Source organism: Lactuca sativa, chromosome 5, assembly GCF_002870075.4.
Source record: "Lactuca sativa cultivar Salinas chromosome 5, Lsat_Salinas_v11, whole genome shotgun sequence".
Classification (NCBI taxonomy): domain Eukaryota; kingdom Viridiplantae; phylum Streptophyta; class Magnoliopsida; order Asterales; family Asteraceae; genus Lactuca; species Lactuca sativa.
The window spans coordinates 27935372-27952093 of NC_056627.2; the positions used below are offsets into that span (position 1 = coordinate 27935372).

Consider the following 16722-nt stretch of genomic DNA (forward strand, 5'->3'; position numbering starts at 1 on the left):
TTTGATACGATACAATACGTTTGCTAGGTCTGCTGTCATTTGAGCTTTGTAACAACGAGTCTTTGTAAATAACTCATTTTATCGGTGGAAAGCATTTTTGAAGTCTACACGAAATTCTATTATGTCAAGCATGGAGTATTTCAAATGTGATAGCCGATATTTGAAAGTTGCAAGCCGAAAATTATACTTTTATTTGTGTAGAAATATTCAACAAAACTAGTTTTTTTTTACTTTTAAAATATATAAAATTACATATAGCATAAAAGCTAAAGTTAAAAACTCTAAAAAACTACTTGAAATTGTTTTCGGATTATAAATTTTTTTGTTTAAAATAAAAATTGTTCAAAACTATTGACAAACAAAACTTTTTTTTTAATTTAGAATTTTCTAAATTAAAAACTTCAAATGTAAAAGCTCTCTAACATACCTTTAAAAGTTTTAGGAAAAAAAAAAAGAAATCTAAAAGCTCTCTAAAGTTTTTAAAAAATTTTAGAAAAAAAGAAGAAGAAGAAATAACTCTTATTAAAAAAATAATAATAAATTTATCAAGTAATTTTTTTTATAAAAAGTATAAACAAGAAAAAGTTAAAAGCTAAATAGTAAACCCTGAATAACTAGTGGACACATACAACTTAACTTGCAACATGTGACTAGTTTTTGGTTGTTGCTAATGTTGCCATTTCAATCCTTTCCCATTTCCTCCTCCTGGTGTTTTCTTCTAACCGAGCTGTGAGTTCACGTATCTTGATCATCTCAACGCATGTCTTGTAGAGAATTGGGTCGAGTTCTTGAAGCAAGATCTTCACATTTTCTGTCAATTCTTGTACGTTTTTGCTCCAATGGCATGTAAGGTTCTTTTCTAACGCTTCAACTATATATGGGAAAACCATCTCTATATCTTCTGACACCACCTTCATCAACTGCTCGTTGTTCCAAACATATAGACCCCGTTCAGCTACCTGAAATTCCACATTTAAAATTCAACTCTAAATACAACACAATCAAAATCGTTCGAAGGAATTGTTTTGTTACCTGTGAATTGTCACTGTTTATGCACTTTGCGATTTGTGACCACAATGGAAGAGCCACCTTCAAGTACTGCCGCCGATCCATATTCTCTACAATCTCCTCAATTTCTCCGATCAACAACACTTCCTTTTGACAATTCGTCACCGGCCAATACCTCAAAATCTTTCCGATCACAACGCCACCAAGCTCCGCCTCTTTCTGCACAAACTGCGACACACAATACGCCAATTGCCGATGATAACCCGTCATACTCTTAGGCTTATGCAACGGAATCAAAACCCTAGATAAAAAAACCTTGTGTTCGTCCTTCAATGGCACCATAAATCCATTGATTATACTTCCCCAAATCTCAAGAATCTCTCCGATCCCACTTTGCCGGTGATCTGATTCATAAATAAATTGCAACAAAATGTCGATCATTGCTTGTCGCATGAAGGATCTGTAGAATGTGAATTTGGAGTAAATCCGGTGGACAATGTTCTTCACGGCGTCACGCTCTCGAGGTTCGTCGGAGTTGAAGAGAGCAAGGAGGTTCAGAACAAAGTTCCGACCAATGAAATGTTCCTCCGGCGACAAACCTATACTCAAGTACTACAACAAATATAAGTATTTTATAATTAATTAATTATACATATTCTTTTAAATGTGTAAGTATACCAAAAATTGTGATTACTTTTTAGTTTAAAAAAAAAAAAAAAGGCAATGTATTATGTATACGTTGTCTATAATTGTGAAAAATATGAAAAATGTCGGTTTTTATTTTCCATAACTTTTTTTTTTTAAATAATAATATTGTGTTGCATATTCTAGGGAAAAAATTACTATGTTACTGCATACCGGGATTTAATATTCTGGATTCGTCACTGTGTTCTCCTCGAAGGGCTTTCACGTCTTTCTTATTTATCAACCGCAGGAGAATATCATAAACGATTTGCAAGTGTGCCCAAGCGGCGGAAGGGGCGGCAATGACATCATCCTCTTCCCCTGAACATGTTCCCACATATGGTGGCGGGAGAGGACGGAAGAGATTAGAAGCCACCATCTTCAACAAAATCTCTAGTGTTTCATCAGAAACCGGAGTTACTGATGTTTTGATGATCGATAAAAGTTGTGTAAGTTTGAGTCGTTTCAAAGCCAATTCTTGAGCATCCAAACGAGACCGAGTGCAATAAATGATTATTGTTGAAAGTTCATCGTTTCTAGAATCTAAAGATTGAATGATTTTATCATCGTTTTGACTCGTGCAACATTTTGAATCAAGATCGAAGAGGAATTGTAGGGTTGTTGATTGTTTGGGTGGTGGCATTAGGGTAGGTTTAAGGTTTTTTCTTTGAGCTCCCATATTTTACATAAGTGGGTGTGTGTTGTTGGTTCTAAAATTGGAGTTGTGATGTTTTGAAAAATAAGATAGTGTTGTTTGTTGAATAAAACAAGACATGGCGATTAATACTAGGAACCAAGCATTGGAACCTCCGAAAAACTACTATAAAAGTATTAATTTAAGGGTTGTTTGAATTATATTAAGGGATTATAATATAATAACAATCAGAATCATAGTTAGAGCTGGTCATATTATACGTTTAAAAATATATCCATATTTTGGATTTATGAGATCTTTGGATACGTGTTTTGTAATTATTGTGTGATAGTGATTCACGATAGTTAGATTATTTCCAACCGACAATATCATATTTAGCAATAAAATCGTATGTCATTTGCGATTAATAACATAAAAGTCATTATAGTTCGGCCAATATTCGGTTTAACTGCCATATTTTTTTTGTTCTAAAAAAACCACCTTCGGCCCTATGTGTGTATGTTTGTCTGAAGTACCAAAACGCCCTAAATTTTCCGCAAAGATTTTGTATGGCCCTCGAGAACCCCTTGAACTACGCCCTAAATTATTTGGATAAAATACTTGACCCGAGTGTGTTAGGCGTGTTATCTACCTTGACACAGACGTCATTTTAGTGGACGATATACAGAAGCTATTGAACATCAATCTGCTAAACAATTGCATCATCTGGGCTCCGAAATAAAATCCTACAAACTTAACAAACTACTTCACAAACAACTTCTGGTCCAACCCGGAAATGTCACGCACATTCAGGTTGCTTCTACATCGGCGTAATGGTAATGGATATGAGAAATCGGCGAAAAGGGAACAACCGTCGGAAAATCCAAATTAGGGAAAAAGGAGGATCCATAACTGGTTCGTTGCCGCCAGTTCTGCTAGTGTTTTGCCGGAAATATAGAACCGATTGATGACAGGTGGAACCAGCATAATTTTCGGGGAAATGTGAAGCATAGCTGCCGGTCACTACATTCCAATTGAATTCATTAGATTGCAGCGAAAAGGAGAAAGATTTGAGCCTCATGAACGTGTTATGGGTTGCGTCTTGGTTTGGAAACTGAAACAACCCAGCTTCTAAAAAGCGTAGGAATAATTAAATTAAATTAAAATACACTATACAATCAAGTAAATGGTATAATTGTCAATTATTAATAAAGTCTTTGGATGGATGAACGCCCAAACAAAAATGATTATTTTTAATGGCTAATGCATCTCATAATTATATCATGTCATTTTCCGTTGCAATAGTTGATGTTTAGATAACAACTAGTGGGCTGGCCCGCGCTCCACATAAATTTTATTGTTTTTTTTGTCACCAAGAGTATTAATATGCTACTTTTCTTCTAAACCTAACTTGTTATTTCGTAGGATAATTTCATCTTCCCTTTTTTTTTTATATCCTCACCTAGTATCTAAACCTCTTTCTTCCATAAATTTATGGTACATATGAATTCCATATTCCAGTTAATCAAAACATTTTCCAAAAATTAACTTTAGATCATCACGAATAGTAGTTTTTTGTAACATAATGTTACTTTCTTGGCTAAAAAATGCATAAAAGTCACGATTATTAACGGAGCACTTAAAAGTAATCCCAAACGTCCCTTTATTTTCTTCGGTTTAGTTCATACTGTCAATTTGGTTGATGACAACTCCTAATACCGCTATACCAATGATCATTTTATAATATTTTCATTATTTTGACCTCTGACTTTTGTCGTGTCCATGTTATATATAATAGTGCAGTCCACACCTCCTTGCTTATATTATATCATAATATTAATCTCTATTGGTACTTGCAAAAACTGACAATAACAGATAATAGTGGTCGCGATATAACTTTTTGATAGTATTAGTGGTTTTTAGAATAAAAAAATATGACAGTTAAATCTCTATTGTTACTTGCAAAACTGACAATAACAAGTAATAGCGATCGCAATATAGGTTTCTGACAGTATTAGTAGTTTTTTTAGAACAAAAAAATATGGCAGTTAAATCTCTATCGATATTTGCAAAACTAACAATAACAAATAATAGTGTTTGCGATATAACTTTTTGACAGTATTAGTGGTTTTTTGGAACAAAAAAACATGACAGTTAAATATCTATTGGTACTTGCAAAACTGACAATAACAGGTAATAGTGGTCGAGATATAACTTTTTGACAGTATTAGTGGTTTTTTTAGAACAAAAAAAATAAGCAGTTCAAACGAATTTTGGTCAAAGTATAATGATTTTTATGTTATTAATCTCAAATGGTATACCATTTTGCAATAAAATGGTATACCATTCGCGATTAATAACATAAAAGCCATTATACTTTGGTCAATATTCGGTTTAACTGTATAACTTTTTTGTTCTTAAAAAACCAATAATATTGTCAAAAAGTTATATCGCGGCCACTATTACTTGTTATTGTCAGTTTTGCAAGTATCAATAAATATTTAACTGCCATATTTTTTTGTTCTAAAAAACCACTAATATTATCAAAAAGTTATAATGCGGTCACTATTACATGTTACAGTTTTGCAAGTACCAATAAAGATTTAAGTGTCATATTTTTTTGTTTTAAAAAACCACTAATATTGTCAAAAAGTTATATCGCAATCACTATTACCTGTTATTGTCAGTTTTGCAAGTATGAATAGAGATTTAACTGCATACTTTTTTGTTCCAAATAACCACTAATATTGTCAAAAAATTATACCGCGACCACTAGTACCTGTTATTGTCAGTTTTGCAAGTAGCAATAGAGATTAATATTATGATCTAATATAAGCAAGGAGGTGTGGACTACACTATTATATATAACCCAGACACCACAAAAGTCAAGATCAAAATAATGAAAATATTATAAAATAGTCTTTGGCATAGCGGTATTAGGAGTTGTCATCAACTTAACCAAGTTGCCAGTATGAACTAAACCGAAGAAAATAAATACCATTCATTCATAATAGGACGCCAAATAGTTAAAGTTTTTTTCATAAAATATGTGATCTTTAATGAATTGAAATTATATAATATCCAAATCTCCCGCTACACAACCTGAAACCAAACAAAAATTAGTATTTTGAATGGCTAATGCATCTCACAATTATATCATGTCATTTTCCGTTGCACAAGTTGATGTTTGGATAACAACTAGTGGGCTGGTTCTGTGCTCCACATAATTTTTATTGTTTTTTTTGTCACCAAGAGTATTAATATGCTACTTTTCTTCTAATCCTAACTTGTTATTTCATAGGATAATTCATCTTCCTTTTTTTGTGATCCTCACCTAGTATCTAAACCTCTTTCTTCCATAAATTTATGGTACATATGAATGCCGTATTCCAGTTAATCTGTTAGGTCATTTTTGTGGACTTACATAATCAAAACATTTTCCAAAAATTAACTTTAGATCATCACGAATAGTAGTTTAGCATAACATAATGTTACTTGCTTGGCTAAAAAATGCATAAAAGTCACGATTATTAATTGATTGAAAACCATTTGTTCAAGTATAAACCATGATCATAAGGGTACATTATTAAACTTTAAATTCTTTTAAATGTTCTTTGGAATATTTCTGTAAATTTATTATTAGACAATGATTATTTCTTTAGTTATGTAAAATGTAGGGGTAATTTCTGTAATTTTGCTTTTGGTATGGATTATTTTGTAGTTTTGTGAAAAGCATGGAACATTTCTATAACTTTGTGAAACATAGGAACCATGTATGTAAATTTTCTGATATTCAGGGACTATATCTAGACTTTTATGAAACATAGGAACCATTTCTATAAATTTGTTATCAGGAAGGGACCATTTATGTAATTTTTTGGAATATAGGAACCATTCCTGTAAAAATAATCTGTAAATTAATAAGGACCGTTTTGTAATTTGTTTTCTATGTAAGGACCATTTCTGTAATTTTCTCTGAAATAAAGACGTTTTGTAAGATAGAAGGACCATATTTGTACATAATTTTTTGCCAGGGACTGTTAGAGTAAATATCACAAATATTGTAATTTGTTTTGTAAATATAGACCATAGTTTTCTATTAGGTATATTGCAAGTTTGAGGAACCATTTTTATAATTTTTATCCCAACAAAGGAGTTATAAGATACAACCAAGTATCCGAAATTACAATTATTTGTATACTATTATTGGTAATTTGGTATAAATAAAATTTTGTACCAATGATTTTTGAACGATACATATAATTCATGAAAGAGCAAATCTACATAAACGAGGGGTGTAAAAATCCAATAAACAGAAAACACAGGGGTTAAATGTAATTTATAATGAAGAAAGTGAAAACCAGTGGAGTGATTGAATGACAATTGAGAAGCAACGGCATACCTAGCCTGCGTAGACGTGAACGCCGATGGCGATTAGGAAGATGGTGAGGACGGCGAAGTAGATAACGGCGTGAACAATAATGGAGGCGCCACTGGTGTGCATGTTTCCGAACTCCACCACCCTGTTGTGACCTGGCAACTGGAACAAAAGTCCCGGCGTTAGAAGCACAAACAGCACCACCGCCACCAACACTGGTCCCCAGTCGGCCATTTCCGGTAGAAAAAAAAAAAAAAAAAAAAAAAAAAAAAAAAAAAACTTGAGCTTGAAGATAAGGGGAACTTAATTATCAGATCTGCAGACCGGAGCAGGAAGCTTGAAGATCGATGAGCGTTTTCTACTTTTCTTGGGGTTCTTAAATTTTGGGTTGGGGGTTTTGGGAGTTCAGGGACATTAACGTGTGGGTTTGTGCAGATCCGTGGTGTTTTCACGTGCTACTTTTCTTGGGGTTCTTGAATTTATTGGGATTGTGAATTTTCTTTTAATTATATTTTGTGATTTTTTGGTATGAAACTAAACTTTTCTTATAATCTATAAAGTTTTTTTTTTCGTTAAATTATTTGATCTTTTTTAAGAGATTTATTGGTCATTTATTTTTCTTTCGAGATAGCTTTAATATTTTATTTTTTAAAATTTCTAATAAATTCCTAAAATTCTGATTTATTTATAAAATTCATTAATTTTCTTTATATCAAAAATTATAAAATACTTGGTAATTTATTCGAGAATGAGGTTTTACGCGGTTATCAGATTTAGTCCAGCAGAAGCTCCGACTCAATAGCAGGGTAAGTTGGATGATGACCCACAACTTTTGATCTTTATAGGGCCGAACTTTCCAACTCAATAGCGGGGCAAGTTGGGTGATGACCCCTAACTTTCGATCTTTCTATGGCCCAACTTCTAATTAACCTTGTTTTAATATTGTAGGTTTGTTGATATGCTTTTTTTTAAAAGAGATGTTTGTTGATATGTTTGGAACTTGAAACGTTGGAATCCGCAAAGAAGGAAACAAATTTTGAGAGGATTACGTTCTTTTGCCTTTCATACAACGGCAATGTTCTTGTTTGACTTCTCACTGACCGTTATTAATTTAACATTCATCAAGGTCGACTGAATGAGTTTTATGCGGTTATCAAATTTGACCCCGCAGAAGGTCCGACTCAATAGCAGGACGAGTTGAGCGATGACCCACAACTTTCGATCTTTCTAGGGCCCATTTGTTGATTAACCGTGTTTTAATATTGTAGGTTCGTTGATATGTTTTTTTTTTCGAAAGAGAGGTTTGTTGATATGTTTGGAACTTGAAATTTGGAATTCGTAAAGAAGGAAACAAATTTTGAGAGGGCTATGTTCTTTTGCCTTTCACACAACAACAATGTTCTTGTTTGGCCTCTCGCTAACCATTATCAATTTAACATACATCACGGTCGACTGATATCAAATAAATTCTGATCCGTTAAAATCGTAATTTCTCATTCTCTCTCTAAATCTTTGTATCTTAGTTTCTCATTTCTTACAAGTCACAAAATCAAAACACAAAATTGCACGAATGGTCCCTATGTTTATCTGAAAATTGTCACTTTGGTTCAAAAATGTTTGGACTATCACCTAAGGTCCAAATTTTTTATTTTGTTGCGAGTTTGGTTCAATTTGGTTTTAACTTTTTTATAATGATGATTTTGCCCTTGATATTTTCTTTTTCAGTTTTATTATTATAGAAGATTAAAAAAAAAGGAAAAAGAAAATACTCATCTTTTCTCTCCACCACCTTGATTTTTGGGTTTATTTGTCAAAACTCAAGAACACAGTCAAGAATACATATATACATTATCGGAAGAAGTGACTACGATTAAAACTGGTGACCACCAATTCACCGACTTTCTTTCTTATGTTATCCTTTTATCTGGAGTGCATAATTGATTTTTGAATTTTGTTGGAACACCCATATACAAATCGATTTATGGGGATGAACACCCACATACCAATCGAATTCCCAAAAATGAAATGTACACACACACACACACGAAAACACAGTGGTTTTTGTACACAACCATTCCCAGACATATGCTGATCACTTCTCGGATAGACATAGTTGATCAGGTTATGTCATTCCCAGAACTGACCATACATCCCCAAGTCCGCTTGTATTGTTCAACAATCACAATACTTTTGTTCTGCTCTAGTATGATACTGATCCTAGTATGAATGCATGTATGTATATTTTAGTTAAATACTTTATTATATAAAAAGTATAATTCTTGGTCAGAGTGTTTTAATCCCATTTCGTTTATAGTTTGTATATCTTTTATGGGTTGATACACTTAGTTCACTATAAACCACTACTAGAAAAAAGGCCTTTTACGACGCTCATTGCGCGTCGTAAAACGCTCAGACGACGCGCAAATGCGCGTCAAGGAAGGCCCTGTCATAAAGAGAGACGACGCGCATTTATGACGCGCATTTACGACGCGCGGTTATGACACGCAATGCGTATCAAGGAAGGCCCTGTCATAAAGGAAGATGACACGCATTTGTGTGTCGTAACTTTACGACGCACGTGTTTATGACACGCAATGCGTATCAAGGAAGCCTCCGTCAAGAAGGTCATGTCATAAATGAAGACGACACACATTTTTGCGTATCGTAATTTTAATTTTTTTTAAAAAAAACATATATTTATATATTTATTAATTTATAAATTAAATTTGCATTTAATCTCTCATAATAGAAATAAAATACCATATACAAAAAATACAATCCATTGCATAAGAGCACGAACACCAAGAAGTTTTGCCCATCTTCCATGAGCTGCATCACAAGCTGCAAACACTGCTTCTATGTTTTCTCTCAATACATCAGCTCTGTTAAATGACACAGTTGCCCCTATTAGAAAATTTCTAACAAATAAGCAACATATATATATATATATATATATATATAATAGAACAGATCACCATTTTCAAATTTGCCTTTGACTGAAAAATCATTTGCACAAAAAATAGTTAATTTAAGATTTTTGGTTAATCGTTATACATACAAAGGGGTATTTTGGTCTTTTAAATGATTGCAATGGAACTAAATTCCATCCATTGGTTAAACACAAACCAGATGTGCCCTAAATTTGACAAAATAAAAACATCTTTGGCCATCAATCATTAAATTAACATGAAAAAAATGTAACAATGGATTAAAATTTCAAGAATATCTTACCATTGAGTGCAGCAACACCCACAATTGAATGCATATAGTTAAATCACACATGTAGTCATATAGTGGCACAGAGCACAAATTATTAAAAACATAAAAATACATGTGAATATTATCAAATGAAGCATTTCTCACTTCATAAAACATATGTAATAGGTGCTAAAGACTTAATGATATCTGGGGAATTTCATCGAACACTTGGTGTTCGTCTAAACACCATGGAAAGACAAAGGTAAATTGCAGAAATCAAACACATAAATCACAAAAATGGAGTATAGGAGTTGATAATTCATTGAAATATGAACAAAAACAAAAACAATAGAGATGCACAATGGATTAACATAATAAATCGAGAAGTAAAAAAATAGAAGAACATAATTCGATTTAGGGATGGAAGTTACCACTATGAAGGCCTGAACATCTTTCTTCCTCTCACTCTCTCTCTCTCTCTCTCTCTCTCTCTTCTCGTTAAGCTGCTGGCGAGACTTGGCTGGCGACCCCTTTGGATGAAGATATCGGCGGTGTTTAGCGCCCTTAGCGACCCATGATGACCTTCCTAACGACGCCCACTCCTTTGAGCCTGATAATCATATCGAGAGTGCTAGATTCAGATCCACTTTCTATTCAAATATGCCCAATTTTTTTGCAGGATACGGTCCAAATTTTTACATAAGAACCGCCAAATCATTCAAAACTAGAAAAAGATATGTGAAGGAATGAAAATTAAATTGATTACCTGGGTCTCTAACGCAGAAGTTTCAAAGGTGATGACGAGATGCAATCGGGAAGCTAATGGAGCAAAGTTACGGTTCTTCATCTGTGTGTTTTTCGATTTATCTGTGGGGAATCTGAAACAAACGAGAATCAAGATTCACATTCCTAATATTGAGACTTGAGAGTATAATTAGGGTTTTTTCTAACAATTTCAACATCGAGTGGGAGATATGGTGGTTCTAGTGGGTAGAAGTAAGTGGGGGAAGAAGTAGGCGGCAGTAAGGAAGGAGCGTTCATAATTTGGGCAAGAGGGAAAGGAGAAAAAAAGGAAGGCGGGGTTTTTAATTTTTTCAGAATTTCATTTCCCCCTTTCCCCCACTATTAAAGGATGGAACGCGCGTTCCATTAAAAAATATAAAGCGACATCCTTAGACGACGCGCATTTTATTATAGGTGCCCTCCGTGTTTTTTTTAGACACTAATTTAAGGGCACGCAATAATGCGTGTCTTCTATCCTTAAATTTTTTGAAGAGATGACATTTTTCTAATGTCACTCTCTTTTGCGTAACATAGATCAATGAGTGTCGTATTTTGCGCGTCGTAAAAGGCCTTTTTTCTAGTAGTGAACAATGCTCTGATGTCAATCTATCACACCCCAATAGTAAATCAAGCAACAACATACATTGCATTAATAATAATAGTTGATACATGTGTTCTTGTAAAGTTTAAATGACACCAAAAATGAATGTATAACAAAATAATAAGACGAGTCTTTAATAAGCTCCATCTTCGCAAAATCTGGCCATCTGTACCTGTCTACTGGTGACATGAGGATACAAGTTATTTTGAAATAGTTGATCAGCATTTAAGCTAGTGAGTTTGTAAGTATTTTAGTGTCAAATGTTGGTATTAGCTTGATGAAAATGTTTGTAAGTGTTTGAATGAAAACCGTTTGTATAACTCCTAGAAAATCCTATATTTTCTACTAAAATGGAAAGTAGTCTTCTACCAAGACCCGATTGTTTTATGTGTTTGTTCATTTGTAAAAATGTATGTTTTCCCAAGTTTATAACTATCTTTTTCTAGAAAATAGTTTGCATTTCCTTTTATGTGAGAATATCACTAAATGAATGTAATGGGAAAATGAAAGTGTGCAGTAATATTGTATAAAATAACTACTGACGCGCTAACTACCTTAATAACCAATTAGTTAAATTAAGGTAAAATGTGATAAGGTTGTAACCATGCTGATTGACTACTGTAAAACACGACGACCTGGCACCGAACTGAATATGTGACATTTGTCACCCATAGACCGATAGGTCCCACTGTAGCTAGCAGCAAGGTGTGGGATTATCAGTCCCATATAGATCTATACACACAATGTCCGCTCTCCCTCCAGGAGACTCTGGTTACAAAACGTGACATTGCAAGTGTATTGATGTGTCATGAAGTAGTATCCCACATTATCGTTATCTTGTTCTAGCTATGTCATATACGTTCCTTTCGTAAATGTATATGTTCCTTTTGTAAATGTATATGTTCCTTCTATAATTGTATATGTTCCTTTTGTAAATGTATATGTATATGTTTATGTTCCTTCCTGTTCTTGTAATTGTATAAGTTCTTCTTGTACGTGTATATGTATAGTATTCTTCTTGTAATTGTATACGTATAGTATTCTACTTGTACTTGTATATGTATGTGTTCCTCTAAACTATACCTATTATAGTTTACTAGTATGGTTGTTTTGTAGCTGAATTGTAGAAAAGACTCCATTACTCAGCTTGTATAATTGAGTTAAGTATAACTTTAAAGGAAAGATTTAATATTCCTATAGGTATTTAGCATGTATAATTATGAGTTAATCGACAATCGGACTAGTGTATCCTACCCTAAGCCCACAACCAAACAAGGAACATGATTCAAGGTTATTAACAATAGTCCTAAGTCCATTAAAGCATATTTATACTTAAATATCTATATGAATATGATTTTGAAAGTAAAGAGTTTTATAAGTAATTTTAAAAGGGTTTTGAAATGAAGTTTAATAGTGTTTGAAAGCAGTAAAGTTCTCATGTTTACAAGAATTCAATGTATAACTGAAAACAATTCAATTGTGTTTCAACTTATACCTCCCCCCCCTAAAAGCATTTTAAAAACAAGTAAAAGGTTCATTGTAGGGGTATGAACTCACCTGCAGTGAGTGGTTCGATTGAGAGATTGTTTTAAGATGTAAGGTATGCCAAGTGGAATCCCGAGCACAAATAGATCCTAATAAACATATAATAACACATATATGTGTACTATTAGTGTATATAACTGTTGGATATAGTGTCTAAGTCCATAACTATATTTGGTATGTACTTGACCCGACCTGGCATGGTCCATTTGGGTTGCACTTCACCCGAACAATTTATGGATAATATTTGAGAATAGTACAAGTTATGATTTAATAATATATTATAAGTTCTAATATATTAATATAAGATCATATTATTTAATTAGTAGTGATCTATAATTAATCTAGGATTAATTTAGAGATCAAAGATATTACTAATTAAATATGGGCTTCTATATTTATATAGTGTGGGCTAGTGCTTATTTGGAATGGGCTAGGCTTGCATGGGAAAAGTCCATGGATACTCCATGGAGCTTTAACCCATGGATCTCATGGAAATGAAGAGACATGGGTATTAGGGTTTACATGGAAGTAACCCTAATCCATCACACTATATAAAGGAGGCTTTGGTTCTTGAAATCACACTAGTTGACACTTGTTGAGGTGAGGGCCGATTTCAAGATAGTAGTGACTATTCTCTCAAAGTTCCAAGTTTGTGGTGATTTTTGATTTCCACTTGAGGCATCCACACTATTGATGCTAGGCTCTAAAACTCCAAGAAATCAACTACAACTTCAAGGTAAGTATTTCTACTAGCTTTATTTGATTCATGTTCCCCATGCCATGCTAGTTAGGATATGAACCTTGGAAAAATAATTATTTGCATGTATCTTAGACAAACATAGATCCAAGGTTTATTAGGGTTGCATGTACACTTAGGAAGTGTTAGAATGCTCAAAACCCATCCGTGGTATCAGAGCCTAGGCTTGTTTGTTTGATACTTGTTGCAATATTATGGAGAAAGTCGAAAAACTTGCTGTCTGACTGCTGGACTCGGCGAGTCCATGGGGGGACTCGTCGAGTTCACTTGTATCTTCAACTTACTCGGCGAGTAGGTTCATGCACTCGGCGAGTAGGGTCGACAGAGTCCAGATTTTCGACCTAAGTTGCTGGAAATGGATTAGAAACATTACCCTAAATTGTTTTGGTACTTGAAAACTTGTTTTAGTTGGCGTAATGTCTTGCTAATTCATTTACAACAACTAGTTATCAAAATTACAAAGTTTTAAATGTGATTTTGATTCATGAAAGTGTTCATATTCATGTTCTTGTTCTTATGATGTTTAGATGATCATAGGAATTATTTGTAACCTATGTGGTAGTTTAATTCTTGATCATAATGTGTTTTAATGGTATCCATAACTTGTCCTCAAGTTATGGAAAACCAAAAGTCACTTGAGTTAAAAACCATTAAAAGAACACAAGAGTTAGAAAAATGAAGAGTCTTCATTTTATTACTCTAATAAACTCATAAGTTACAAGAAATGAAAAGTTTTTGAAAGTTTACAAAACTTGCCCTCAAGTTTTGGAACAAGTAAAGTCAAGTTAAACTTTAGTTCCAACCCTTAGAATTTTAAAAAGTTAAAATTCAACCCTTATACTTATATTATTATGATTTAATTATATATATATATATATATATATATATATATATATATATGTATGTATAAGAACAAAGTCGTTTTACCGCTAGTACGCCTCATTCACGAAGCCGGTCTATAAGGTGGGTATAAGGTTGTTGCCTATAAAATGGCAACTTAATGGGTGTCCACTCTCACCCACCACTTGCTTGACCGGTGGAGGGTCGTTAGCCGAACGGGTAAGACAAGGACTTACAAATTCTCATTAAAAGTATGATGAATATTATAAAGTAACTAAATTTTTTATTAAATTCCCAATCTTAGTTACTTTAGGAAAAATGTGAATAAGGTGCTAATCCATGAAATTACACTTTACACTTTGTTTAAGTCGTTGGTGGAGCGTGTGTGGTTAACCGGCACACTAACTTGGACTTAACAAGGTAGGTAAAGGGTGACTTAAGGTTTATTATAGTATTGATGGAGCGTGTGTGGTTTACCGGCACATTGATTGAGTGATAAACTTTAAGGGTACCAAGTGATTTGCATGGTTACTTCACACCTCGTTTTGTGATCCTCGGCATCCCAGTCACAAAACTTGGAGGGCACACTCGAGATTGAAACATGCCTTTGAAAAGTTCATTGAATCTCAAAGAATCTAGGAATTTCTAAGAACCAATCAAAAAAACCTAATATCTAATATTTCGGTTTTCGTGGTGGAAATTGGTGAATCGTCATTCACCTACCTTTCAAATATGTTATAGCTTGGATTACGGCATACCTCTTCCAAGTTATAATATATTGTGATTGGATCCTAGCCTTAATATTACATTTGGGTGTTTTATTAAGGACTCTCCTAATATCTAAACTAATCTTGTCCATTTCTTTCAGATGTCTTCAAACAATGTTGCTTCTGGCTCTAACCCTAATAGCTCCTTTACCCTTATGAACTTGTGTGGGAAAGTCACCTTTGATGGATCCAACTTCAATGAGTGGATCAGAAACATCAGGATGATTACCCGCTACGAGGACAAAGAATATGTCCTTGACAAGGAGCTTAAGGAGATTGATGAGACCACTGCAACTCCTCAGGAGATCGCTGACTTCCGGGCACATGAAAGGGATGCTACGAAAGTGGCTTGCATCATGATGGCCACGATGACAGCGGAACTCCAAAAGTCTTATGAGGATTTCTACCCTTATGAAATGCACCAAGATTTGATGGAAAGATACCATCAAAGTGCACGACAAGAGAGGTATGAAATCATCTGCTCCATGATAACAGCCATGATGAAGGACGGGGAATCCGTCACGAGCCACATGCAGAAAATGCAAAGGTATGTGGATCGTTTGCTGAAGCTTAATGTGAACTTCCCTGAGGATCTTGCAATAGATATCATTTTGCACTCCTTACCATCGTGCTATGATCAATTCTGCATGACATATCACATGAATAAGGAAGAGGTCACACTCAGCAAACTTCAGGGACTTCTCAAGACCGCAGAAACAGGTCTTAAGGGGAAGTCGGTTGTTAACACTCCTACTCCAAACTCTACTCCGGTTTTGGCAATCAGGAAAAGTCGAGGGAAGAAAAGAAAGAGATCTTCGAAAGGTACCAAGGGTCGGACCCTTGATGGCTCTTCTTCAAGTGGAACCAAGAAAGGTTTCATCACTCCTTCTTCTGACCCAAAAGAGGCTGAATGCTTCTATTGCCATGAAAAAGCTCATTGGAAGCGGAACTGCCCAAAGTACCAACATGATGTAAAGGATGGGAAAGTTAAACCCAACCATGCAGGTATTTACACTATCTTATCTAATAACTCACCTCATTCTAAATCTTGGGTCCTTGATACCGGTTGTGGTATTCATATTTGTTGTGACTTGCAGGGACTAAGAAGAAGTGAGAATGTGGAGCAAGGAAGAATAAACTTGATCATGGGGAATAGGAAAGCTTCACCTGTCACCAAGATTGGAGTTTATAATTTATCGCTAAGTAGTGGGTTTAATTTAGACTTGAATAAATGTTGTTATTCGCCAGGAATGGCAAGAAATATTATTTCCTTTCATGCTTTGTACAAACAAGGGTTTACCTTTTCGTTTAATAATGAAGTTGGTTCTATTGATGCTTTCTTTAATAATGTTCTTTATTTCAAAGCATTACCTTGTGATGGTGTGTATGAAGCTGTATCTGTTGTAGATAAATTAGGAAATAATGTTTTGTGTATTGATTCTATTAATAATAATAACTTGGATAAAGCATCATTATGGAATTGTCGCCTTGGACATATAAGCAAGAACGCATAGGCCAACTCCAAAA

General features: G+C 34.0%; 2 protein-coding genes and 1 long non-coding RNA gene across 7 annotated transcripts; 1 reads left to right on the forward strand and 2 right to left on the reverse strand.

The window, feature by feature from the left end:
* Positions 1–487: 487 nt before the first annotated feature.
* Positions 488–1461, reverse strand: LOC111883507 (serine/threonine protein phosphatase 2A 57 kDa regulatory subunit B' alpha isoform). The gene is made up of 2 exons (XM_023879820.3): positions 1033–1461; positions 488–959 (listed from the first exon to the last, which is right to left on the reverse strand). Exons 1-2 carry the CDS (start codon positions 1459–1461, stop codon positions 651–653), a joined length of 738 nt encoding a protein of 245 aa, XP_023735588.1. The 3' UTR covers positions 488–650.
* An 18-nt stretch (positions 1462–1479) lies between these two features.
* Positions 1480–2222, forward strand: LOC122198209 (uncharacterized). Its single transcript, XR_006192144.2, has 2 exons — positions 1480–1617; positions 1840–2222. It is a non-coding gene; the product is annotated as an uncharacterized LOC122198209 (long non-coding RNA).
* On the reverse strand, positions 1487–7200 carry LOC111883508 (uncharacterized). 5 transcript variants are annotated; one of them, XM_023879825.3, is made up of 2 exons: positions 6729–7200; positions 1487–1607 (listed from the first exon to the last, which is right to left on the reverse strand). In XM_023879825.3, exon 1 carries the CDS (start codon positions 6936–6938, stop codon positions 6729–6731), a length of 210 nt encoding a protein of 69 aa, XP_023735593.1. In that variant the 5' UTR covers positions 6939–7200; the 3' UTR covers positions 1487–1607. The 5 variants fall into 5 exon arrangements, with proteins under 5 accessions (XP_023735593.1, XP_023735594.1, XP_023735592.1 ...); XM_023879826.3 differs by lacking the exon at positions 1487–1607 and adding an exon at positions 2096–2112; XM_023879824.3 differs by lacking the exon at positions 1487–1607 and adding an exon at positions 2721–3457.
* Between the last annotated feature and the right edge of the window lie 9522 nt (positions 7201–16722).

Excerpts from the sequence above, each read along its gene's own strand:
- LOC111883507 (XM_023879820.3), bottom strand. The coding sequence starts at position 1,461 with ATGCGACAAGCAATGATCGACATTTTGTTGCAATTTATTTATGAATCA. Across the intron at positions 960-1,032 it reads TAAACAGTGACAATTCACAG|GTAGCTGAACGGGGTCTATA; the intron begins GTAACAAAACAA and ends GTGGAATTTCAG.
- LOC111883508 (XM_023879825.3), bottom strand. The coding sequence starts at position 6,938 with ATGGCCGACTGGGGACCAGTGTTGGTGGCGGTGGTGCTGTTTGTGCTT.